The 27,378-nt window shown below is 34.8% G+C and overlaps 3 protein-coding genes across 5 annotated transcripts; all 3 read right to left on the bottom strand.

Moving 5' to 3' along the window:
• Window positions 1-3,173: 3,173 nt before the first annotated feature.
• On the bottom strand, window positions 3,174-5,515 carry LOC112755351 (uncharacterized). Of its 3 annotated transcripts, none has more exons than XM_025803386.3 (4): window positions 5,280-5,515; window positions 4,394-4,682; window positions 3,731-3,924; window positions 3,174-3,464 (listed from the first exon to the last, which is right to left on the bottom strand). In XM_025803386.3, exons 3-4 carry the CDS (start codon window positions 3,917-3,919, stop codon window positions 3,369-3,371), a joined length of 285 nt encoding a protein of 94 aa, XP_025659171.1. In that variant the 5' UTR covers window positions 3,920-3,924; window positions 4,394-4,682; window positions 5,280-5,515; the 3' UTR covers window positions 3,174-3,368. The 3 variants fall into 3 exon arrangements, with proteins under 3 accessions (XP_025659171.1, XP_072077438.1, XP_025659170.1); XM_072221337.1 differs by having other exon boundaries at window positions 4,394-4,661; XM_025803385.2 differs by lacking the exon at window positions 4,394-4,682 and having other exon boundaries at window positions 5,280-5,512.
• An 11,491-nt stretch (window positions 5,516-17,006) lies between these two features.
• Window positions 17,007-22,276, bottom strand: LOC140180286 (uncharacterized). The gene is made up of 7 exons (XM_072220744.1): window positions 22,246-22,276; window positions 21,395-21,590; window positions 19,964-21,174; window positions 18,906-19,852; window positions 18,201-18,792; window positions 17,546-18,117; window positions 17,007-17,460 (listed from the first exon to the last, which is right to left on the bottom strand). The coding sequence occupies exons 1-7, from the start codon at window positions 22,274-22,276 to the stop codon at window positions 17,263-17,265; spliced, it is 3,747 nt and encodes a 1,248-aa protein (XP_072076845.1). The 3' UTR covers window positions 17,007-17,262.
• Window positions 22,016-27,127, bottom strand: LOC112755347 (protein phosphatase 2C 51). Its single transcript, XM_025803380.3, has 3 exons — window positions 25,283-27,127; window positions 24,626-24,731; window positions 22,016-22,760 (listed from the first exon to the last, which is right to left on the bottom strand). The coding sequence occupies exons 1-3, from the start codon at window positions 26,174-26,176 to the stop codon at window positions 22,453-22,455; spliced, it is 1,308 nt and encodes a 435-aa protein (XP_025659165.2). The 5' UTR covers window positions 26,177-27,127; the 3' UTR covers window positions 22,016-22,452.
• Between the last annotated feature and the right edge of the window lie 251 nt (window positions 27,128-27,378).

Genomic DNA, 27,378 nt, shown 5'->3' with positions numbered 1-27,378 from the left:
AGTCATTAATCTTAATCATAAAATATATATATTGTTGAAATTAATATTCTTGTACTTAAAAATTAGTTAATTTGGGTTTTGTATCAGAGCCGCGTGACATGGTATTATTGCAGAGTATACAATAAGAATTTTGTCGCAAAGAAAAGTGTCTAGGTGCAGTCTAGTATCTAGGTGGTCCTAAAATGGCCACAAGAGAATAAATAAAGAAAATACTTTAGCTTGAAGGCATATTAATTTAATTTGGTCCAAGAGGAAAATTGCTTCAAAACATGTACACTACTATACTCATCTATGAAGCTTTGCATTAACTAGAATAAAACTATTTTGAGATGTTACCTGAAACAAGATGAGAATGTTGGGTCTGAATCATGTGCTTTTAGACGACGGTTGAGTAATATCTACAAGAGACTTCAATGACAAAATTAGCAAGAATTTTGATAGAATGTAGATAAAAATTGGACGATTAATTACTTGAGTTAAGATGGTATTTATAGAGATGAGGTTCGAACATTAACTAATCGTTTCCTAGTTGGCCTGTTTTTCTCTGTGATGTGGTTTTGGGTCTTAATATTTTAAGCTCATGTAGGAACAAAAACCTTAAAATATCTTCCGGAAATTAGCTTGAGACTTGCTTAAAAGATCAGCAGAAATAATGCATTCTCCTTGTAAAAAGAAGAATAATTATATCTATGATTATATCAAATTTTAATTCAAGAGATGTAAAGCGTATCAAAAAAGTCTCACACTATATATTATATTTGATAGATAACATATTACATATTTTATTTCATGTAACTATGATTGTAGCGTTCAACAAAGTTTTAATAAAAAGTTGCAAGCAAGAAGCCAAAGACCACCAAACTAAAGAGGGTCTATCAACAATCTACTTGTCAATATTTTGAGGCAAAAGGACATGCCAAGATAAGATGACCTAAGAGGAACACTAATGATGTGGTAGTTGCTATTGTTCTAAACATGCAGCTAATTGAATACTTTGTCTTTCTTTTGTAAGGTAAGAAAAGGAATGATTAAATGACTATGACTAAACATTGGAATTTTCATTTATTTGCAAACTAAGACAAGTACAAGGATACATGATGCTAAATTGTCTTCACCATTTGCATACTAAGACAACTACAACAATCACTAAGACAATCATAACCAACACAACAATTCCTCTCATGTTCAGAACTATAATTTCATATTCTATACTTCTGAGCTTCCAAAGCAAAGTTATCCTTCATTTCTTTTTTATTTTTTTAACAAGAAAGTTCAACATAATAAAGTGAAATAAAAAAATTACGAAATAAAAATATACAAATATGTGTTGCTTACTTTTTTTCCTTTAAATTTATCGACCTAACCAAACAACTTATACCACTTCTTGCAAACACTCTGCTAACAAAACTACATAACTTAAGCAGATAAGACTTAATTTGATGGGAAAATTAATTAACAGTACGAACCTCCAAGAGAGGTTAATTATTAGAAAGACCAAGTATACAAAAATTATTAAAGCAAGACCTAAATAATAAAAGTTAAAGAGAAATACCTTATAACTTTAATAAGTTGACGATAGTATCCTTCCTTTCACTTTTTTCGGTGAACATAAAGGGCCAAGGCCCAAAGAAACAAACGGCTAAGTACTCTCTATTTAACAGGGGATTAATTTGTATTTAGTTTTATTTTTCTTGGGTTTAGTCCCATTTCAATTAAAACAAAAAAGAGAGATCACGTGGCGGCGGTGAGTCTAAGAAGATGAACCCAGATTGCTTTCCTAGGCTCCTTTTCGCCAACCAATCAGCACATTTATTGTCTTCACAGAACGTGTGATTGAAAGCAAGTTCCCATAGTCTCCTTATCATGTCTTGAATATCTCTTAACAAGAGATTAATTTGTACTTAGTTTTTCTTGGGCTTAGTCCCATTTCAATTAAAACAAAAAAGAGAGATCACGCAGCATTGAGTCTAAGAAAATGAACCCAGATTGCTTCTCTAGGCTCCTTTTCGCCAACCAATCAGCACATTCATTACCTTCACGGAACGTGCGATTGAAAGCAAACTCCCATAATCTCCTTATCATGTCCTGAATATCTCTTAATAGGGGATTAATTTGTACTTAATTTTTCTTTTCTTGGACTTAGTCCCATTTCAATTGAAACAAAAAAGAGAGATCACGCGGCGGTGAGTCTAAGAAGATTAACCCAGATTGCTTCCCTAGGCTCCTTTTCGCCAACCAATCAGCACATTCATTACCTTCACGGAACGTGTGATTGAAAGCAAGCTCCCATAGTCTCCTTATCATGTCCTGAATATCTCTTAACAGGGGATTAATTTGTACTTAGTTTTTCTTTTCTTGGCTTAGTCCCATTTCAATTGAAACAAAAAAAAGACATCACGCGGCGGTGAGTTTAAGAAGATGAACCCAGATTGCTTCCTAGGCTCCTTTTCGCCAACCAATCAGCACATTCATTGCCTTCACGTAACGTGTGATTGAAAGCAAGCTCCCATAGTCTCCTTATCATGTCCTAAATATCTCTTAATAGGACACTAGTCTTCTGCGAGTGAAACTTTTCGACTCAGAATGTCATAGACCTCTGTTGAATCTACTTCCACAATAAGCCTTCTCATGTCCCAACCTATTCTCATCCCATGGTAGGCTCCCCACAGTTCCGCTTCCAAGACCGAACAGCTTTCCAGTTACGTCCATGTGAATCCTGCAATTATTGATTACATCCATAATCATGCAAGTTTTGGTTGTTGAGTTTGCCTCTAAAGGTTCTTTGCTAGGTTCGTTCAACATTAACCCAAGCCTATTAATGCGTTCTCATTATTAATTTATTTCGAAAGGAATATTTCTTGGCGAAGACTAGAAGACGAAGATTGCACAGCAGGTCAATTCTTTATGTTTTTGATGTGATTGTATGCAATCAATTATTTTGTTATGTAGTGTCGAACAATTTATTGCTTTAAACCTAAATGAACAACGGTAATTTGGCATGTAATCTATTGTTAAATCCTTATCGTCGGCCGAATATTTTTTCCGAAGTGGGTTGGAAAAGTTTCAGTAAAAAATTGTTACATTTATTTAGCAAAACAAATTCAACGATGACTATTTTTTATGTTTGGGCACCTTGACCTGAGTTTTAACAGTTTTTTCACATCTCAAAGCAGTTATGAATCTCTTCTACCATTGATGCTCTAATGCAATTCAACGAGCAATTAGATTACCACAACGGCAATTAATTGCATACATTTATTTTGTTAACTAAATTGGTGATGAAAACACCAACTTCAATGATGATTGTGAAACTCAGAAACATTATCGGTGAAAACAACTAAACATAATGCAATTCCTTTACAAGAAAACTAATCTTGTACAGTTGTCTGAAGATGCAAAGAACTTTCAACTTCTCTTGCAGCATTAGCGTTCTGCTCAGCAACCACCTTAGATAAACCAAACATCTGAAATTCATGCAAAACAACTTACATCAGCAAATGTTAAAGAAATGTTACACAAATAATTAGGAAAACTAATTTGACAACCATTAGTAAAAGAACAACCAACAATTATGAGGGGGGAAAAACGAAGATAGAATTGTCCTCAACGTTATCCCTTAAAATTAAACTATGAGAATAATTTTGATTCTTCTACATGATTACTATTTACTTCTTGATGCTTGACTTGTGGTTGTCAAAGCATTTTTCAATTTTAGGTACAGAGGACAAACCTTCTGAACTGTATTCTTAAAGCAAGTCTTGTGTTCATCCATAGAAGCATGAATGAACTCGTCAATGTGATCTTTCAAATCCTCCAAGAAAGTTGCTTCCTCGTTCTTCTTCTTTCGACAAGAAGTAACAACAGATGGATTGGTTGTAGGTAAAGACTGCTTTTCAGATTGGCCTTTCTGAGTGTCCATGCTCTCTGAGATTGCAATAGTTCAAAAATTCATACCATTAACTCAATGATCATCAACGAATATACTTTTAACATATTTTCAATCAAAATAAGTAACTAAAACATAAATTTTTAGAAGAAATACACTCTCAGATAGTTTGCTTGACTTTATTCGGAAGAAGAATATGGATTTCAATGCATAAGAAGACTCTAAAAGAAGAAATAAGACGACACTATCTATGAACAGTTAGAAACACCAACAGATGAAACTAGAAAAAAGAATTCTGAGAAAAGACTTTCCCCTGTAGCATATGTACATATAAAATCAGATATCTAGTTACTTTTAGCTTGAAAAATGCAACAAAGAAATTAAAGGGGGCAAAGATAATGGCTGCAACCTTGACGAGCTACCAAGGGAGTCAGGGACTTATGGCAATTAGAGTAAACTTGAGTCATCTTAATCCTAAATTCCTAATGTAATAGTAATACGAACAACCTCAGAAGTTAGACGCGATTACAGGCATATCAGTGCAAAGCATCCCGCATTATACTGGGTTCGGAGAAAGGCCACATCCAAAGAATGTAATATAGACAGCCAAATCTTACTGCAACTATCGGTGGCTAATTCCACTGTTTGAATCCATAACCTTGAGGTATAAGAGACCCCCAAAAAAGGGGCTCTATAGGCATTGAGTTGAGTACTTGAATTGAAGATGTAGCATTAAAATCAAAAGGATGCCTCATCATCCAAGTCTAATTAACGTCTGCAAAAACCCGATTCAAACCTAGTGTTCAAAATTAGTAGACTCAAATCAGCCCAGATTACCTCAGAAGCATTAATTAAGAAAAATTCACCTCGCAAAAAATATTCATATTTGCATTTTAGGCGGGTTAAAAACTCCAGGATAACCAAGAAGTGAGAACATGCCATTTACTACTTTTGACATCAAAACAAAGCACATGCTCTTGATTTGAATGATCGAAGCAGCAGCAGCACGCATAAATTATATTATATCAGGACAAAAGGCATGAAAATTGGAAGCAATTTCTATTTCATAGCTTTCATAGGGCATATTTGGAGACCAATCCTAGCACAAGCACATACAAAAACGAAATCTTATTGGATTGCTCATAACCCTAAGCAATGACCCTTAATAATAATTCAAGATTAAGAATATATCCAAATCTAATACCAAACCCAACCACTCAAATGCCAAAAATCATTTTCGCAAACATTACTACACGCTAGCAATAGATTTTTAAACTATGCGTAAAGCATTGAATCAAATACACAGTATAGAGAACATTATATTAGTAAATACACAAAAAGAGCACAGTAACAAAATGAAAAGCATTAATGGACTGTTTGCGGAAGGAATTACCGGCAGACGGAAAAGGAACGAATAAAATCGAGGAATAATGAACCCAAGCTGATTTGTAAAACTTTCGCGCTTTCTCGAGAAGATTCTTCGACAGTTGTTGGCTGAATGCAAGGTGGAATTTAGAGAGTTGTGATGTGATTACTTGAAGAAGAGGAAAGAGAGTTAACTGGACGAGAAAGCACAAAATACAAGGGACTAGTAATCGTTTTCCTGTAAACAATGGGCTGATTTTTACAAGAGTTTAATTTTGACCTTCTTTTATAATTCTTTGAAAAAAAAGTTTGATTTTGATGCACGTATAAATCATTTTACACCATTGTTTAATCATTTTTTATTCAAGAGAGTGAATCACCAACTGACATAGAAAAATTTTAAGACAGCTTAGGGTGTGTTTGGGGTTCACGTTGTGGAATAGAAAAGTCCGTTTAAGTGTTTTGAACGTCTCATTGTCATGTTTGGCAACTTTTTGGAACTTCTAACCCAGAAGTGCTTTCACCTCCTAACGTAGGTTCACGTGAAGCTAAAAATTCAAGCTTCTAGGTTCACGTTGGAAAAGTTAATTATCATTGAAGGAATTAGATAAGAAATTTATTCCATATCTACCAATTGTACCCTTCATTTCTTCTATAAAAATGATGCACATAACCACATAATTTCACATTTTCTGTATGTTCTTCTCTGTATGTTCTTGGTTACAAATTTTTTTTCCAGATTTATTTTCATCATTGTCAGGATAAAGATTTTAATTTTTTTTATTATTTTTAGTTCTTTCTTTCATATTTTGATTTTTATGTTTTTTATTGTATTTTTTATTTATATGATAAATATTTTTCATATCATTTTTTTATGTTATTTTTTAATTTTCTATTGTTATATTTTTATTGTATTTTTTTATTTATATGACAACTATTGTTGATATAAATTTTTATTTTTATTAATTTTTATGATATTTTTATTATTTTTTGTTTATATAAATTATTTTTTTATCTTTTATTGTACTATATTTACGTTGTGTGTAAAATTTTTTATTTTTTATTTGATTTTTTTATTATAATTTTTTTATTTATATAATATATGTTGTTGGTTGTGGTTATTATATACTATGTTTGTATGAATTTTTTTTTTGTTTTTATTTTTTATTTTTATTGTACTTCTTACTGTATTTTATTTTTGTTTTTATTATATAGTAATTATAAATAACAAAAAAATTATAAATAATAAAAATTTATAGTCCAAAATGACACTAGATTAAAGAGTACTAATGACACTAAAATAAATTATAAAATATATTTTTTTTTTTAATATTATAAAATGTATAGTACTCCCTTTTATATTTTTATTTCTTATTGTTTTTTAGTTCATATGAATTTTTTTTATTGTTTACTGTTCTTTATGTTTAATATGTAAAGTGTCTTTTTTATTTTTTATTCGACGATGTAAAATTTATAATTATAATTCTTATATATTATATTTTATTGTAACTTTTTTATAATATAGATTAATTGATCCCATTAAAAAAAGATAAATTAATTAAAAAATTATTCATAAGTATTAATAAAATTATGAATGTTGGACGCCAAAAAAAAGTCTTATATTGTCAATTTTTATATGTTACTTTAATTTAGTAAGTAAATATTAACATTATTATAAAATAAATTAAAAAAATTTATTCAAATATCTAAAATAAAATAATAGAATAACATTTAAAATTATTTTAATTGATGTCTCTTTTAGTAATTTTTCATCTAAAAGTGATTTTGAGTAGACCAAACAACATTTATTTTATTATAATCCATTTTGATATAAAGATTGCCAAACATAAATCACGTTAACACAAACTTACTTTTCATCAAAATCAAGTTTGCAAAATCAATTCTATGCAAACTCCCGTTTGCAAACTGTAATCCAAACACACACTTAATATTGGTAGGAGAATTGGAAAAGTTGGTTGAGACTATGAATATTAGAATTAGGTGTGTTTGGCATGTTGAAGAGGAGAGAAGTCCCTTGAATTTTTGAAAGTTTTACTTTAGTGTTTGGCAATTTTTATTTTTCTAAAGACAGGATTGATTCTGTCACTGGACATACGTTTAGGAGAAGCTCAAATTTGTAACTTCTGCATTTCACGTTCATGGTTGCTATTACTATTAGAAAATTACATAAAAAAATTTTTTTTTTTATCAATTCTATCCTTCATTTTCTTCTATAAAAATAATATTAGTAACTATTACTTTCATAGTAGTTCTTTCTACTTCTTCACAGTTTTTCGTTCCAATTTTTTTCATCAAAATCATTCAAATTTATTTCAATCACTAGCAAATTGAATATTTTAATTTTTTTTATTATTTTTAGTACTCATTTTCATATTTTAATTTTTATGTTTTTTATTATATTTTTTATTTATATTTTTTTATTATATTTTTTATTTATATGATAAATATTTTTATATTATTTATGTAGTGTTTTGATTTCTTATATTATGTTTTTATATGAGTTTTTTTATTATTTACTATATTATTTTTTATATGTATATTTTTTTATTTTTGTTTAGCTTTGTTTATATGATTTTTTATTTACTTTATTATATTTCTTTTATTCATATGACAAATGTTGTTGATTTTTTTTATTTTTTATGGTACTCTGATTTTTCAGATATTTTATTAATTTTTATTATATTTTTATTATTTTTTTATATGAATTTTTTTTTATCTTTTACCGTATTGTATTTATGTTGTATATAAAATTTTTTATTTTTTATTTGATTTTATTCATATGAATATTATTTACTTTTTATTATATTTTTTTTGTTCATATGATATATGTTATTGGTTTTATAGAATTTTTATTATTTCTTATCTGTATGATTTTTTTTCTATTCTTTGATGTACTCTAATTTTGTTTTGTATTATTTTTTTATTTTTTATTTTGACTTTGTAAAATTTGTAATTGTAATTATTATATACTACGTTTATTATCAAAATTTTGTATAATATAAATTATGATCCTATAAAAAAAGGACAAAATAAATAAATTAATTAATTATAAGTAACAATAGAGTTATAAATAATAAAAATTTATAGTTCAAAATAATATTAAATTAAAGAGTACTGACAATACTAGAAAAATGATAGAATATTTTCTTTTTGTCTGACATTATAAAATTTATAGTACTCTCTTTTATATTTTTATTTTTTATTGTAATTATTTTATTTATATGATAAATATTTTTTATATTATTTTTTATAATATTCTGATTTTACATGTATATAAAAAAATTATTTAAATTGATGTCTCTTTTAGTAATTTTTCATCTAAAAGTGATTTTAAGTAGTATAATTCAAGCAACATTTATTTTACTATAATCAATTTTGATATAAAGATTGTCAAACATAAATCACGTTAACCCAAATGTACTTTTCATCCAAATCAATTTTACAAAATCAATTTTATACAAACTCCTATTTGTAAACTATAATCCAAACACACACAATTATGTTAAGGAAAAAAATTTCTCACCAGAAAAAAGTAGCGCCGAATCTAAATTTCTTTGACAAGTTCAAAATTTTGGTGAGGCAAAAGAAAATAACAGATGATCTTAACGAAAAATTTTTGAAGTAGAAGGAGTTCAACACAACAAGGTGGAGCGAAGAAAACATGTAAAACTGCACAACACCAGCTTACATCTCAAAGGATTTAACAACCCTAGTCATCTTCGGCATTGCCATCAACAACTAAGGGGTTCACCTCTGAACCAGTCATCGAAGAAACTAAAGAACTTGTTTATAATTTTCACCATACTTGGGAAATGGATCCTCTCCATTTTTTTTAATACTTGAGAAAATAAAGTGTGATATCTCATCTTTAATTTTATAAGTGGGACCAAAATTAAATAGGAGAGAGAGAATAATGAAGGGTGAGATCAAACACTGGACACCATCCAGTTTTTTGTCCACCGAAGAGGATCCACTCCCCCATACTTGAGGCTTTATTTGTGAAGATTCTGTCATTTCTTTCCTGCCAAATTGTCCAAATAACAACAAAGAAACCAATGAATCACCGCTTTTTCTCCGCCTTTCTTGCTGAAACAGATATCCAACTTTCAAAGTGTTGCTTTAGTGAGCCTGGCATCGTCCAACTCCTCCCTAGAGCGAACAGTCAAGCACCCCGCATCTGGCAAGAGAGCTCACATCTAATAAACAAATGAAAGACAAACTCTACAAACTTATCACATAACACACACATATGATCATTTTGGTCAATAACACCTAATCTACACAGTCTATCCTTAGTATTCACCGTTCCAACTAACACAAACCAAGCAAACAACTCAATCCTTGGTGGGACGACGCCTCACCAAATAGCATTAGTGAAGCTATAGCTTGTGATATCCTCCTGGAGTGCTTCTGCTTGCAATACTTGCACAAAAGAGTTAGTTGAAAAAATACTTTGTCTATCAAATTTCCAGACCACTCTATCCTCTCTCTCAAATGTTAGCTTAACTGATTGTAAACTCTCATGAAGATGGTTTACTAACTCCAGTTCCCATTGGAATAATTCTCTCCTTCATTGGAAACTCCAAATCCACTCTAACCCATCCCAGAACCCACAATTTCCTATAACAGATCCTCTAAGGTTTGAGACCGAGAAATGTCTTGGGAACATATCTTTCAACACCCCATTAGGTAACCAGCTATCCTCCCAAAATCGGGTTGTTCTGCCATTCCTGACTTCCATAGACAAGCCTCTAATCATCTTCTTTCTACATACGGTTTCCTGATCTGTAATGGGTAAATATCCTTCCATGGACCCCCTCTCGTAGGTATAGGCTGGCCGCTCAACATCTCAGAAGAAATTATGTTATTACAGGAGCAAACAACTTTCTTCCATAGAGGACAGTCTTCTTTTGAAAACCTCCACCACCACTTAAACAGTAGGACTGCATTCCAAACCACTGCATCACCAACTCCCAGACCACCTGCCTTTTTTGGGGCCATAACCAACTCCCATTTTACTAACGGCATCCCGTACCTCCCATCCTCTTTACTCCACAAGAACTGTCTTTGTAGGAAAATCAGCTTTTTCGCCACTGCTTTGGGCATCTTATATAAGTTGAGGTAGTAAATAGGCAGGCTATTAAGCACGGACTTAATGAGCACCAGCTTTCCCACTTTATTGAGGGTCTTTATTTTTCACAGACTCATCTTCTCTTCTACCTTGTCAATTACTGGCTTACATGTCTTAACCAACCTCGGATTTGCTCCCAGAAAAATGTCCAGGTATTTGACTGGTAATGATGCCTCCTTACAGCCCAATAGTAAACACATCTTCTACGTCTAACGCTGCTCACAATTAACTGGAATAAAGTTGGACTTCTCAAAGTTAATACTCAACCCGGACATCAACTCAAAATAATGCAACAACCGTTTGTAGTTTCTGATGATTTTCTCCTCAATAGGGCAGAACAGGATAGTATCATCCGCAAACTGCAAGTGAGACAACTTAATGTTATCTCGCTCTACCAACAACGGAGAGATACGACCATTTCTCACCGCCTTTCCAATCATTCTGTGGAGAACATCAACTACTAACACGAACAGAAAGGGAGACATCGGGTCACCTTATCTAAGACTCCTTTCCATGTTGAAGGGCTTAGAGGGAGACTCATTTATAAGAACCGACATAGAAGTAGAGCAGACACACTCCTTGAAGAGAAATGCTTTCATTAATTCACAAATATAAAGATTTATGAAGATAAAACCACTAATGAGTGCGAGATAATATTTAGACTAAATCATGAATCTCAACTTGAAATAATCAGAATGTACTTTGAATCTTTAAAAGCCAATTCATATATCGAAAATCAAATAATTCTAAAATAATATTAATAATTTTTTTATAAGTTGTTGTGCCATATATGTATTAAGTTTGGATTTTTTATTTTTGTAGGTTATCTCGATAATGTGTCAAGTTTTGATCAGTAAAAAAATTGAAATATTTAAAAAATTCATAAGTTATAGTACATTAAAATTTGGGTGTATTGTTAAAATATATTATTTGTTGTAATTATTATTTTTAGTGTTATACAAATTTTATTGCCTTGGTGAATTATAAAGACAAATTCATTCTTTCAAAAACTAACAAACTTTTTCAAATTGAAGATTATAAAAATTACATGTCACTTTTAGACAAAAAAAAAAAAAGCTTGTATCTTATTCATTTATAAGTTTCATTTATAATTATAAATCTTCTTAAATAATTCTTTTATTAGATGCCAATTAAACTAAAAAATTGTTGTTTGTAACGGCGGAATATCATCAATCCGACGGAGGGAAATATACGAAGAGATTCCAATATTTGTATCAGATAGGTCTTCTAGTGAAAATGTGAAATAGACAAAAAAAAAAAAAAAAATTTGGATGGTGTGAATGTGTGATGATGAAGATCTTGGAAAATATACAAGGGCTTAACTACTCCTTTTTATATAGTGGGCTTATTTGATAGAGGAGTTTGTTGGTTTGTGATTTCTTCTCCAAGATTTTAGGGAAGTTAGGAGAGATTGAACATAATTTTTTGTTTTTGTTATTTCATGATATCTATCAATCCAATTTGTTGCTAATCATCAGGTTACATACGCAAGAATTTAAATTCCCGAACGAATATTTAAATAATGAAAAATCGTTAGAATTATGTGCATGAGTTCTAGCCCAGTGAGATATGGGCCTTGTATCGCAGATTTTTAAACACGCAAGCTGTATTGACATTAGGGATGTACATGGGTCGGGTGAAACCGGATTTGATGTGACTTAGATTCGATCCGAAATATATATCGGGTCTATTTGTTAGACCTGAATCTGGTCCTAGACCCGATGAAACCTATACACTTTCGGACCACGATTATACCGGGTAAAAATCGGGCCGTTAACATTATATTACCTTGATACCTTCTTGTAAGTTAGCATATAAAAAATCCAAATTTTCAAGACTCCAACCATTATTTGACATGGTAAAATTCACTTAGAAAAATATAACAAGAACCAACTATTCTCTAAAATTAAAGTATAACCATAATCAATACTAATATTGTCTAATAACACCAAATATTTAAATCAATACAAATAACACAATATTATGCATTAGTCTAAAGTCTTATGCATTTTAAACATAAAACATTAACTTATAGTCTTATATATAATGATAATAATACAAAATATTAAAGTTTATCATACTTAAATTCCACATAATAATAGTCATTATTCATCACTAATAACACAAAATATTAATGGTGTATGATGACCGGGTCACTAGGCCGATTTCGGGTGGCCCGAGCTATGGCCCGGACCCGACCTGAAATAATGACCGGGTCTATTTTTGAGACCCTTAGATCCGATAAAATCACACTAAATTAGCCCCTAAAATGTTCGGACCCGGGCCAGACCGGGCCATGCACACCCTAATTGACACAACGGATCATTGAGCTATAATCTCTCATACAATGGGAGATAACTTGCGATTATGATCAGATATAACTTTGTCCGCCGCTCTAATCTAGTAATCTATAAATATTCTTTCATTTTCAGGTATTTTATAATTTAATTCTCATTTAAACATACTTAAATTCTTAATGATTTAGGTATTGAAGTCTTTGAATATACCTCCAACCACTATTTTAAAACTGATATGAAAGTACTCCAAACACATTTCCTATTATTTCTGACCTCTTTTATTACCAAGTTCATTTACACAATTTGTTTCGGATACACATAGGAACAAATAACAGTCCTGTGAATTATAGAAAAGGTATCCTTTCAAATTTTTTTTTTTAATTATTTGATAAAATATGATCTCTCACCTTATATTTTTTAAGTAGGACAAAAAAAAAATGTGAAAAAAAATATTAAATGGTGAAAAATTATAATTTATCAAATAATTAAAAAAAATTAAAAAGATCAACTTCCTTAATACCATCTTTACAATATATTGTAAAAGTTATTATATTTATGAAGCACATATAAATATAGACATACAAATATAAGTCACAACACGATACAGAATACATAAACACATTAATTTTTTTTTTGTAAGACATAGAGACATTCTATATATAAAAAATATATAGTATTTTTTTAAAATATTATAATAATATTTTGATATTTTATTGATATTAAAATATAAATTAATATTTTTAAATATTTTAAATATATTTTTTAATTATATAAAATATTTAAAATATTTTTTTAATAAATAAAAAATATATTATTTTTAAATTTATTTTAAAAAAATAAATTAAAATAAAATTAAATACGCTTATATATAATAGTATTCAACTATTTTAAATAATAATTATATTTTTTATTAAAATATAATTGAATACAAATGATACGCATATCCGCTTGAATAAATGTCAAATGAATGTCATATTGTCATAACGATTCGCAAAAATGAAAACTAAGCGAGGTGGCTGTGTTTTATTATTTATAGAATTATATTATTCCTATATAATGTTACCTATTACATCCATTACATACTACAATTGAGTATTGACTAGATCATTAGTGCAAGTCCGGAAATAGATTTGAGTAGCCAGTTGTCAGGGATACACGGTTGCTCACCATTTTCTTTTCTCTTTGTTTCGATATTGCAGGTAATTTGAGACGGATAAACCACTAAATATTTCAAGTATTGGCAAAAGTATATTAAAAGATTAAAAAATAAAGCGACTTAAAAAAATTGACCAAAATAAGTAAAAGAGACGATAACAAACGATTTGATAAATGGTTTACACATTGGATCCAAATGTATGAAAAGGAAATAAAATTCCATTTCTAGATATTTTTTAATTTTTCATAAACAGATTTCATCATTCAAAAAAATGCAAAAATTTTTACGGAAAATTATTGAATTTTGAAGAGATCTAATTTTTAAATCATGCTTAAAGAAACACATCAAATATTATCACCCTGATTTAAAACTTTCTTCTCAAATATTGATCTTATTAGATTGAGGAATGCTAGGGGCCAGCAATTTTGGTGTTTTGTAACTATCAATTGGCTATTAATAGTATTTTTAATGGTGTGAGATTACATCTAATGGTGGGAGATCACTCACTTTTATTTTGATGGTTAAGTGCTGACCAAAAAAGACAAAAGTTGCTGCCCCCTAGACTTTTCCTATTAGATTAAGGAATAAGTACTTTTTTCGTCCCTAAGGTTTGAGGTCAAAATCAAAATCGTCCCCCGACTTTTTTTTTGTTATTAAAATCATCCTCAACGTTACAAAACGTTATAAAATCGTCCTTTTTTATTTTATTTTACCAAATTATCCTTATCAATTAATAAAAATAATATTAAAAAATAAAATTAAAACCCCACCCCGATGTCTCTTCACTGTCTTCCCTCCCCATCCCCTTCTTTCTACCATTTCTGCTTTCATGGACCCCTCACCGCCACCGCCATTTTATCTTCCGCCCCCTCCACCTGTACCCCCACTCCCTTATCTCTTCTCTTTTTTCTCTCCCCATCCAAGCAGAAAATCTCACAACAAACTCAGATTATGCAATACAAACAGAAATTTCAGTTCACAAAGAAGAAGAAGATGAAGAAGACGCAGAAGAAGAATCAGATTTCTGTTTCTTAATCCAACCACAGCAGCAACAAGCAAAATCAACAGAAATAGCAGCTCAAGCAACAATTCAGCAATCCTCATTGTCAAGTTATAGTTACAAATATGCGGTGCCATAATTTCAGCAACAACAACAAAATTCATGCCAAACTTCAAAAATCATGGATACAGAAGAAGAAGAACTCGATGCAAACTCAGATTCAACAAACAATTCCACCACAAATTTGCAGAATGGATCAACAATTTTAGATCCAGATTTTTAATTCCACATCCAAACAAAACCGCATCAGAGATATCTTCTTCCAGGAACAAGTTCAATCGATTTGAACACACAAGCAACCCAAATTTCAATTCTGCAATCAGATTTCTTGATTCAGAGACCAGCTTACCTGTATGTCGGAACGCAACCTTTGGATGCCGGTGGTCGTCCGTGGCAGGGAACGAATCCGGTCGAGGACGAAGCAGCAGCAGATCTGACAACAGGTAGCGGCGCCGAGGACGGCACCTCTGTGAAGGGAGAGTAGATGCTCGCGACGCCCTGGGTTGACGGAGTGGCAGCAGCGACCGGCACCGGAGAACATAGAAGACACAGCAGCAGCTACAACAACAGTAGAACTAGCTGCCAATTCCAAAACCTCATTTTCCTTAATCTTCTGCCCTAATTCCTTACTTCAGCGATGGCGACTGGACCTCACTCCTAGTGGCGGTCTTTCCTTGGAATCGAGACGAGGACAAAGCGGCGAGGGCTTACAGGGGCAAGTGGCAGCTTCGGGAAGAGGCAGGAAGAACTCGAACAGCTAACAGCGGAGGGTCGGGAGTTGAACGGCAGCGGCGGTGCCTCCATGCAAGCTTGTGACGGCCGGTGGTGGCGGGTTGGACACAGGGGCGGCGGCGGATGCACCTCCGAGGCAGCCCAAACGACGACATGACCTCCCCCCTTCCCCCACCCTCTGCGTGATTCCCCCTACCTCTTTGTTTTCTTTTTTATTTTATTTTATATTTTTTATAATTTTTAATTATTTTTATTATTTAATAAGGGTAATTTGGTGAGTAAATAGCCAAATTGGTCCCCGAATGATAGTCCATTCTGCAAACGAGTCCCCGTAAGAAAAAGATAATAAAATTTGTCCCCGAAAGTTTTAAAATTGGTAACATTAGTCCTTCCGTCAAATGTCCGTCAATTCCGCCAGTGACGCCGTTAACTGTTGCTTAGTTGGCTGTCAGTGTGGCATATGAGCATGCCAGCTTGGTGCAGAGTGGCTGGTGACAAGATATGTTTCCATATGTTTGTCAAATTAGTCCTAGGTTCCCAAACCCTAATCCCCTCTTCGTTTTAAATTGCCATTGTTGCTGCAGCTTGAGCTTGGTTCTGCAGAGGCCGAAAATTCATGAGCGGTTGCACGATGGGTAGCGTAGGTGGGGGTCGCAGTGGACATGTGTCGCAATCACACGGAAGCCATGCCTCGAGCTCTTCGCTGCGGTGGCGGAGGAAGAACTCCGACCAAGTTTGCTTTTGTGGGCTGAAGACAGTGATCAAGAAGTCTGGGACAAGAGAAAATCCTGATAGATTGTTCCATGCTTGTCCAAGATACCGGGTGAGTTATCAGTGTAGTGTTCTTGAAGCTTCAAATGTTTTTAGTTGGATTTTGACAATTTGGTTCCCTGAGGTTGTGCAGAAGGGCAGCCACTGCAATTACTTTAGGTGGGCTGAGGACGACGACTATGAAGGATTAGAGAACTTAGGAGAAGTTAAAACTGATGCACAAATGGAGAATGATGCTGCTTTGTTAAACCATAACATATCTTGGAGAATGATGACCGTAGAAGCTGAAGTAAAAGCACTTAGGATGCAGCTGTATTTTGGATTAATAGTTGTGATTTTGGTTTTTATGATTATGTGTATGTTCTTTAGTGGGAAGTGAAGCAGTTACTGTCAAAAGGTGAAAAGGATGATGCTGTGAACCTTGACAGTTTTCTGTTGTTGTGAAAACCCTGTATGTTGATGTTTATTTACTAGTAAAAAGGTTATTTACATGCAATTTTGTTGTTGATCATAACATAATATAAGCAAATCAGTCATAGCAGAATAAAAATTAAGTGAAATAGGAATAGAAAAACATGACAACATCACCAATGGTGAAGTAGTTTCCATTGTCTGAAATTCAAATAAGAACATTGTTTTAACATGATAATAATCCAGAAGGTTGTAGCTGACAGTTCAAAGCAGTACACCATAAAGGGCTATACAAAAAACAGGGCTATTGAAAATACCACAACTCCCACATTGTTTATAAAAACTAAAATTTAGCCCCGACAAAATAACAGATACTAGATGCCCTATATCTTATGTCTTCAAGTCTTGAAATCATTCCATGTCTTTCTTTCTGGGAGGTTTGAAACCCGGAGTTGGAACAAATGTCATGAAGCTGGCAAGTTTCTTGGCTGTTGCGGAGCTGCTACCCTTGATGGTTTCAGCAAATACAGCATGTGCTCCTGGAGAGGCATTTCCCTTTGCCCTGGCCCTGGTTACATGGAGTTTTGGAGGCCTTCCTCTTTTTCTAGTCTGCATCAAACAGTTTTCATCATTCTCTGAAATCAAAAATAGCTACAGTAAACAATGCTAAAATTAAAACCTTTTACAACATTACCTGAGTGACATTGCTTGAGGTTTGGGACTGTTGTGTCAGGGGAAGCTGAGGCTGCTGAGTAACAGGAATTTCAGTTTGTTCATCTGGAGCAGCTACTGCAACTGCAGGTGGTGTCTGTATAGGCTGAGTGTGATCTTCCTTTTCTGCTTCTGGACCAGGTGCAGGTTGTGGTTGTTGAACAGCTGCAAGTTGCAATTGCATCATCCTTGCTTTCTCCTGAGCATCGTCCTGCTTTTTCTTGCTGCAAGTTCTCTTGTTGTGGCCCACCTCTCCACAGTACATGCACCGAATTGGAGCATACTTCCTTTTCATTTTTGTGTTCGTGCCAGTGGGTCCTTCATCCTTGTCCTTCCTTTTATTTGTTGTTGGCCTGCCTGGTTTGGGTTTGATAGGAGGTGGAACAGGTGCAGGAGAACCAGTTTTCTCCCATAGATCTTGTCCCTTGACAGGATTAACATTGAATTGGTATGTTCTTCTGTAAGCATCCATGCTCAACCATTCGTGGCAATACTCCTCAGGACTCTTATCATTTTTTTCTTGGATGGCTGATATTGCGTGCATACAAGGCATGCCTATATTTTTCAGAAAAAAAGGCATTCAGTTAAGTATTTTTCAAGGTATGCATATGAAAGATGAAATAAGTTATGAATTCAACCTGTCAACTGCCAAAACCTGCAGGAGCAAGTATGCTTCCCCAGATCTACCACCATATTAGTAGGCCATCCTTGGACTTCATATACTTCCTCTTTCGCATCACCCGACCAGTATGGAGCCCAGTTTCTGGATAACTTAATAAGAGATTCCAGCCTACTCTGCTGAACTGGAGCAAGTTTTCCTTGATAACTCAGAAGCTTCAGTCTATTATCAGACATGCTTTTCATAACCATTCTTCGTACCTCCTCTGCCAGACTCAGAATAGGCTTACCTCTGTCATGCTTCGTCTTTGCATTAAAGGATTCACAAGCGTTGTTGCAAATGTTGTCCACCTTTGGCCCTTCACTGAAATGGGCTTTGCTCCAAGCTTCCTTTGGCCACTTGGCTAAGTACTCCCAAGCTTTTTGATTGATCCTTTTGACTCTATTCATATTCCTCTCGAACTCAACCGGGGTCCTCGATCTTGCACACTCCCAGACCAAGTCCTTAAGTTCGACGCTGCCCCACTGTTTCGAGAAGTTCCTCCACAAATGCCACACACAAAATCTGTGTGGAATAGCTGGGACGAGTTCCTTGACTGCTGGTATTAACCCCTGGAAAAAAAAGTCAAGCCCGACAAGATATACAGTCATAACAGTCCTCAAAGAAGCATCATTAAATCAAAAGAGTCCTTAAAAATCAAATCGTGATTCAAATTAGTCCTCACCTTCTGCATGTCTGATATGAAACACAAGTTTTTTGCCTCATATTCTCCCAGGTCTGATAGGAGCAGCTCCAAGAACCATTTCCAGTTCTCTTTGTTCTCAACATCAACAATTGCGTACGCAATCACAAAAATGTGATTGTTTGCATCCTGTCCGCATGCAGTGAGAAGCTGTCCTCCGTGTAAAGTTTTCAGGAATGCACCATCTAGACCTATCAATGGCCTACAACCTGCTTTGAAACCCTTCTTACAAGCATCTAGACAGACATAAAATCTCTCGAACTGTGGTGGATTATCAGTTATGGGAATCACACCCACCTGAACTGTGGATCCTGGGTTGGCAGTGAGCAATTCATGCGCATAATCCCATATCAACCCGTACTGAGCAATCTCATCCCCTTCAACTATCTTCCTAGATGCCTTAAGGGCTCGGGTTATGCATAAACTATTCAGCTTCACATTGCACTTCCTAACAAACCACTCATACACCTCCCTATGCTTCATCTTAGGGTGCTTCCTAAGTTTTGGGTATAACTTGTTCACAGTCCATTCTAATGTTGCAGCTCTGTTTTTTCGCTTTCTTGCGCAAGTGTGATTGTCAACTAGTGTTTTTATCTGCCAGGAATCATCACTGGGGTTGTGTCTACAATATACTACCCATGGACAGTCTTCACACTTACAAACCGCCCTCACTCTAACCTTGTCATTCTTACAAAACCTAATATTCCTACCCCATTGTATAGTGTAATCTCTAGTGGCAGCCATAAAATGTTGCTTGGATTTGAAAACCATACTTACCTCAAACTTCAGATCACCAAATTTGGCCTTGTCATTATAATGTGGATACACAGCTGGCCCTTCATCTTCAGAGTCTAACTCATGGGCAGAATCTTCTGACTTCCACTCATCGCCATCTGATGAATCTTCCCAACCAAATTCGTCATCTGAATCTGAAATTACATGAAAATACCATGAGATTTGTGTAGAAAAACTACATTAGTGGAATCAGATCTGTTAAACAAGTAAATTCAATAACAGACACACAATTAATCACTAAATACCTCCATCAGAGCATTCATCAGATTCGATGTCCTCATAGCTCGAGTCATCAGTGTCAATAGCTTTCTCCCTTCTTCTGTCAGCAGCAGGCCTATGTTTCTCTCTGTGATCTACTTTCCTGGCCCAAGAAGACTCTACTCCATCAACTCCACTATCACTCTCACTGCTGTCTATGGAATCTCCTGCACCTTTTGCAGGCTTGTACAAACTGTCTTCAGCACTATCATATGAATCTGAATCATCAGATTGACTATCAACTGCAACTGGAGTTGCCTTAGCCTGCCTTCCAGATCTTGTAGTGGTTGTGGCTTTCACCTTCTTGCTGATCTTCTCGGCTGCTGTAGCCTTGCTACTCCCTTTAGCAGCCTGGGGTTTAGTCCAAGGTTTGGGTTGCTGGACGGGCTTTTGCATGGGCTTGGGTTTGGACTTTGGAGTGGGCTTAGGTGTGGGCGTACATGTGGGTTGGGGGTTAGGCTTAGGTGTGGGCTCAGGAGTGGGCTGAGGTGTGGGCTTAGGTGTGGGCTGAGGTGTGGGCTCAGGTGTGGCTTTAGGTGTGGGCTTATTTGTGGGCTGAGGAGTGGGCTTAGGTGTGGGCTGAGGAGTTAGCTTAGGTGTGGGCTGAGGAGTAGCCTTAGGAGTGGGCTGAGTTTTGACTCTTTTTGGCTGAGGTGATTTTTTTGTTGTCTTACAGTAATCTTGGGACATTGCATCACTGTGGTCCTTCTTCGGTTTCTCTGCTTCTTCAGGGATGGTTGGCAAACAAAGTGTTTCATCATCATCCTCACTCATGCAGTCAACCACGTGTGGCTTAGACACAACATGCTCGAAATAGATGTTGATAAGGTGATGATTCCTCCTGCAATCCTTAACCAATTTCAACAGATCCGTGTCATTTTCTAGCTTCCTCAACCCATTTTCCAGCAGCGTTCCAGGAACTTTCCACAGGCAGTTGTTCATCTCAGCATATCCCAGCTCCTTGTAGTATCCCTTCACAAAGAAAACGTCTAGAGTGTCTGCATCTACACCCATTAATACTTCAGTATTATCTGGTTCATAACACAGATAGCCTGACTCATCTGTTTGGAACTTCCCGCCATGGTGAAATACAAAGGTCATTGGGGGACCTTCCATCTGAAACCAAAACAGCAACAACTCATGCAAATTTATTTCATGGAGAGGCAAAGCATATTCAACATCAACTCCCAAAATGTATCTAACACACACACATGCACATACACATAGCACAAACAACGTTCTCAACAATCTAAAAACAGGGTCATATCATGGCTAATCACCAAAGCCCTAAGCCTGAACACATTCTCCTAAACCCTAACATTGCAAACAGTAAAAATGGAAGTCCAACAATAACACAACCACATTGATCAGGAGATAAAACCAGAATCACTCTCACAAAATAAGAAAAGCTAGCTAACCTACCTCTCACGCAAGGCGATGGAGTGCCCTTTTCGGTTGACCAACGTCGTCGCAAACTGCTCACCAACAACTCCAGCACACTGTCGTCGTCGGTCAAGCCTGGTCGTCGCCGTTCAATGCTTCGTCTTCCTGGAGGAAACAACTTGAGAGATGAAGGGACTACAGGGGTTCTTTCTTTTCGGGAGAAGGATGCAACTTCAGAGAGAATACGAAACAGGGATGAAAACCAAGCGTTGTAAAGGAGCCCCTAAGAAAACGACGCCGTTTCATCCTTAGCCTACGTGTCACACTAACGGCCAGGTCAGCATATCTTCACGCCGTTACTGAAACATTTGACGGAAGGACTAACGTTACCAATTTTAAAACTTTCGGGGACAAATTTTATTATCTTTTTCTTACGGGGACTCGTTTGCAGAATGGGCTATCTTTCGGGGACCAATTTGGCTATTTACTCGTAATTTGGCAAAATAAAATAAAAAAAACAATTTTATAACGTTTTGTAACGGGAACAATTTTGATTTTGACCTCAAACCTTAGGGACGAAAAAAATACTTATCCCTTAGATTAACAAGGTAATATTAGCCACCCATTCTGAAATCGCCTTCTCGAAGCGACAGAAATTAAATAAGGAAAGAATTGCATAGAACTATATACCAGCAGAAATAATGTTAAGAAACGTGCAAGCTTGCCACAAGAGATAACAAACTATTTGTTAATTTTTACACAAGATTGTTAACTCCTAGCTAGGCCACCATCACTATCGAAGAATTGAGCTAAGAAGACATTACACGATTGTAGCTCAATTTTCTGATTCTACACACCTCACATGTCACATCAATTATTACACAACCTCTCATGGCATTAACAGCGACCAACTTCATGGATATGGCTTGATTCATTAAACAACACATCACATGTCTTTGCTGCTCCGAATTCATTAGAGGAGATGGATTTGGATCCTCACGGAGGAAGTCAGCAACATGATAAAAGGAGATAACCTCCTTCACTTTATCACCTTACTAAGTCGGAACGAAAAAAGTAAAATAAAATTGAGGGATCAGCTGGACGAAGATGTTCTGCTTAGCTCCACGACGATGACACTGGTGTTATCTCTGCTTCCCTTTGCCATTGCTATCTCAACCAAGAGTGCCGCAGCCTCGGTGGCGCAGCTTTGCCTCCCAACTCCATTGGAAACTCTCTTAATCTGGCCGTTGAGGCTTCTCCTTACAACCTGGCATGCTGCTTCGCTGGAGATCACATCCCACAAGCCATCACTTGCTAGTATAAGGAATTCATCTTTGTTGGTTCGCTTTGTCACAGTGACTTCTGGTTTTGATATTACATATGGCCTAAGGTATTGGTCCCCTGAATAAAATTGATGTGCAGATAGATCAAAACATAACACAGATCAATAATAGTAAAGAACAAAAAAAGAATAGAACATACCATTACAAAATAATTAAAAGAAAAGAAATGAAACATAGATTCCGAAATTCCTAAATAATATAATGCACCTTAGAAAACGACAACAGATTTCCAAAAAATTTATCCTTTCATAATTCCGCTCCTTGTAGATCCGATCCACAAGTAGCATGCAAATTCACTTTTGGCATATTAAGAAAGTAAATAAATCATTCAATTACTTTTTTAATCAAATTTGACTACGAATTACTACATTCCATGATATTATGTCCTTATAGAATTGATTTCCACGTGCTCGACCAAACCCACAGGCCACAGTCGAGAGAAGAAATTTCTTTTCATCAGAATAATAATCATGTGAAGATTGTTGGGGACTTTTTTTTTTTTGTTTATTAATGTGCTAATTAAAAAAAATTGTATAACCCTGTAAATTCAACTCATTTGGATTGTCTATCAAACTAAATATTCATTTTTAAATGGAGGGAACAGGGAGGTTACACATTTCCTCCCAAGAATTCTCTATTTGATACTCAATCTTTTATTCTTGTCCTAACGGGTAAAGTTGCTTACTATCTTGATTCACATGTGGATATGGTTCAAAATATTTAAATCATTATGTTAGTGTCGTATCTTAAGCTTTAAGACTTTTAACATTTTAGATAACCACACGCTACCAATAACTTTCATATAAAAACCCAGCTGTGTATCTTTATTCATTTATACCACCATAATGCCTTTGTATATATATGTATACATATTGATTGATTGCAGGCAAACCTGATCTATGCAATTGCTTGTGAACTTGATCGGATATGGACTAAAAATGCAAGAAATTGGTACATGGTCAATTTATGGTTAAACATACCTATTTTCAAAAAGTTGCTCTGCTACTTTAAAAAGCTAAAGAGATTGCCGTGATTATTATGCTGTTTCAGGGGCTCATAAAAGAAAAAGCGTTTTAATGTTTTATTACTAAACGGGGACAAACATCTACCAATGCAGTAACGCTGAAAGGAATTTGCTATCCACCATCCTTGGATTGGTTAAAATTTCATATGATAAAATCAATTTTGTAGTTTCAATACATAAAATTATGATTTTTTATTGAGATTTTCCACTTTAATAACTTTAAGGGTTCTTAATTTATATGAAAAAAATTTACACTATAATTCCATCAAATCATCTAATAACCAGAACTGCTCAAAATATTGAAAGCTAATAATTATAACGAGGTATTCTCTATGGAGAGATAAAAAACAAAAGATCTTATAATACGAATTATTAAAGTCGCACTGTTGCGACATCACTGAAAAGAATATGCTAAATAAGTATCCTATGAAAATGTGACTTTATATAACGGCTTTCTATTAGACAACTTCCTATGAAATCGCAACGCTGCGGCTTCAAACTAATCAAGTCAGTTTCATATTTACAATTTTATACTGTATTCCAGTTATTTAAATCCAAAAATTTAACATAAAAATCATCTCTTGAAGAGAAAGGAAAAGTCTAAAAGGATAAATGATCCCTTCTTCTCAAAATAAGTATTAATATATTTAGACAAAGAAAAAATGTAAGTACATTATTTTTTTAATGAATTTAAAAGTAAAAAATAAGGTGTAAACTTAGGTGCAACTATTATTTTTTAAAATTATTAATTAAAAAGCCTGTAGATAATTCCAAGTATTTGACTAAATGACAAAAAGACAAGTGCTCGTCAATGTTCAGTAAAAAATAATTATTTCGAGAGAAGGGAATAGAAAATAAAGTATTGGGACATATATGAAGGCTCCAAAGTTGACACTAACCTATAGATCGCGAAGTGGCAAGAACACCTAGAACGCGCTGGCCATTCCAGTTTATGACCCTTCCACCAGCCTCTTCGATTCGCATCAACTCATCAGGCCTGTCGGGCTGTGCACATAGAAAGGAACCAGCATGCCATTATATATGTCACAATAAAATTCCTTTACTACATATGCGTCAAAAATATGTCAATCGTGTTTACAGAATATTAATTTTATGCATCCCCCCATTAACATATACAGATCTCAAATCTCAATCATAATCGAGATAATTAATTCCGCCGCGACACGTGTACTTAACATATTACTAGGCATTCTCTCGTCAGCTCGCAACAATTTCAGCTAACTAAACATTTTTATGATCAAATTACCATCTATGTGGAAACTTTTAGATAACATCAAAGTTGTCAAGCAAAATTGATGCTTGCGCCAGCTCTAACGTTTGAGTGCTAGCATTCAGCAAGCAGTTATTTTCAAGCCAATGTACAATAACCAGATCAGATATATAAAAAACAAAAAAATACAACGAACAGAAAGTTCCATTCCCAAAAAATTGGCATTCTTTTTTCGGGAAAAATAAAAAAATAAAAGAATAATTTGCAAGTTTAAATTATTAATTAAGATTTTCAAGAAAGATAGTACAAAACAAAACAAATATACCTTATGATCACTAGACAAATCAACGGCCTCGCCATCTCTTCCCAACACGGCCCTACAATCACCGCAATTTGCGACGACGACTTCCTCCGTTGCCACGACGGCTACAACCGCCGTAGAACCCACCGTTCTCACCGCCGCATTTCCCGCAACCTCTCCGTCCATTTTACGGAAACAGCCTTCCATCACACCCTCCCAATCCCACTCGACCTTCTCATTTCTCCTCTCTACCTCCTCCGCCACCAGCCGGTGCAGCCGCTCCCGGCACACCTGCGCCACCTGAGCTCCGCCGTGACCATCAAACACCGCGAAGAAGTCGCACTTCGAATTCTCCTTCCCAACAAAGCCTATCTCCACGCTCACCGCATCCTCCATCTCCTTCCTGTTTCCAATAACCGACACCGAACCGTACGACAATACGCCACCGAAGTTTTCCCCGACCGACGGCCGATCCTCCTCCTCAGATGACGTTGACGACAGCGACAGTGATATTTCCATGGATTCGTGAATCTCACTCCGCTTGCTATCAGAATCAACAACCTCCGCATCAGCATCCGCCGCCGGGGAACCTCCATTCTCGACGTGGATCTTGGCCTCGCAGGTGTACTTCATTCGCCGGATTCTGAGCCTCCTCCGGCGAGCATTCTTGAAGCTCGTGATGGTACCGTCTGAATCGCCGACAACTCGCCGAAAAGTGATCCGCCGCGGCGAGAGTCGTTTTGGATCCTTCATCGTCGTTCCGTTGTTTGCATGCAATAATGAGAGGACAAAAAGACCAAAGACAAAGACAAGAGAAGAAGGAAGAAGAAAAAAAAAAAGAGATGCAGTATTGGAAAACGGCGCTAGTGGGGAAATGAAGAAGAATTTAAAGGATGGTTGTGAGATCTGAGAGAGCATTGAATCTGAACCGTTGGTTAGAAAGTAAAGGGGGTTATGTGTTAGGGAGGTACAGTGTTACAAGGATAACAGGTGGGTTCTTAGGGACCAGTGAGTTGGATTTTTGTGAAGAGAACGTGGACGGTCGAGATTAGAAGGTGGGTACGTGGAACGCTGATGTTTTGGGAAGTGATACGGTTGGGTAAAAGATGTGGTGGTGGGTGGGGCCAGTTGGTGAAAGGAGAGAGATAAAGAAGGAAGGAAAGAGAGGGGTCGGAGTCATAGGTTAGATTACGTGGCGTAGGAGAGGTAGCTATCAGTAAATTTTGCTTTGAGCGAGGTTGGAAGGGGACAGGTGTTGAGTGAATGTGGGTTGCGTCTCAGATTTTGGGGCCATCGATCATCATTGATGCCTTTGCCTCTTTCCTAACTACTCTCTACTGCTACAGTAACCACGGTGCACGAACACACTTACACTTAGCTATGCAAGTAAGCATGCCAATGCCTCCTCGTAGGGCGGAAACACTAGTGTAGAAAAGAAAAATGCTTTCTCTTTCCGTTTTTCTTTTTTTAGGATAATATTAAGTTTTAAATTTATTTTCAAATAAAAGTAACACAATTATAATAAAATCGAATATAATTTAAATATAAATAATATAATAATATACATATAAAATTTTTAATATATGAATTTTAAAATTTTTAATATATAAATTTAATTAAAATATTACATAATTTATATATATAAAAGTATTTAAAAAAAATTTTTTTCGTGAGATAGATATCTCAATCCCTATCTCTGACGAAGATGGATCCCATCAACTTCTCCTCAGAGATAATTCCGGAGGTGCGAATTCTTTTTTCCATCCTAAGCTCAACTGCATGCTGATATTTTTCGTGCTTTCACTGGCCAGCCGTGAGAGCTAATTATGGACTTGCTTTTTTTCTTTTCTTTATTGCTTTTCTTTCTTCATTCCTTGCACCTTGCTTAGCTAGTCTAGTAATATTTAATTTTATTTTTTCCTTTAAACGCTCTTTTTTAAATGTATGGCTCTGTAAGATATAATTGCTTTTAAATTAAAAATATCAAGTACTGATACAATATAATTGTTAATTAAAACAAGAAAAATAAAAAACTTAAAAATGATAATTATATTCAATAAATATATCTAATATTTCGCTAGGTTTATTTAAAAAATAAATAATTTATTATATTGATATAT

This window comes from Arachis hypogaea, chromosome 16 (genome assembly GCF_003086295.3).
Source record: "Arachis hypogaea cultivar Tifrunner chromosome 16, arahy.Tifrunner.gnm2.J5K5, whole genome shotgun sequence".
In the NCBI taxonomy this organism is placed as follows: domain Eukaryota; kingdom Viridiplantae; phylum Streptophyta; class Magnoliopsida; order Fabales; family Fabaceae; genus Arachis; species Arachis hypogaea.
The sequence above is the reverse complement of the archived record's forward strand: the minus strand, read 5'-3'. Positions and strand labels throughout refer to the sequence as shown.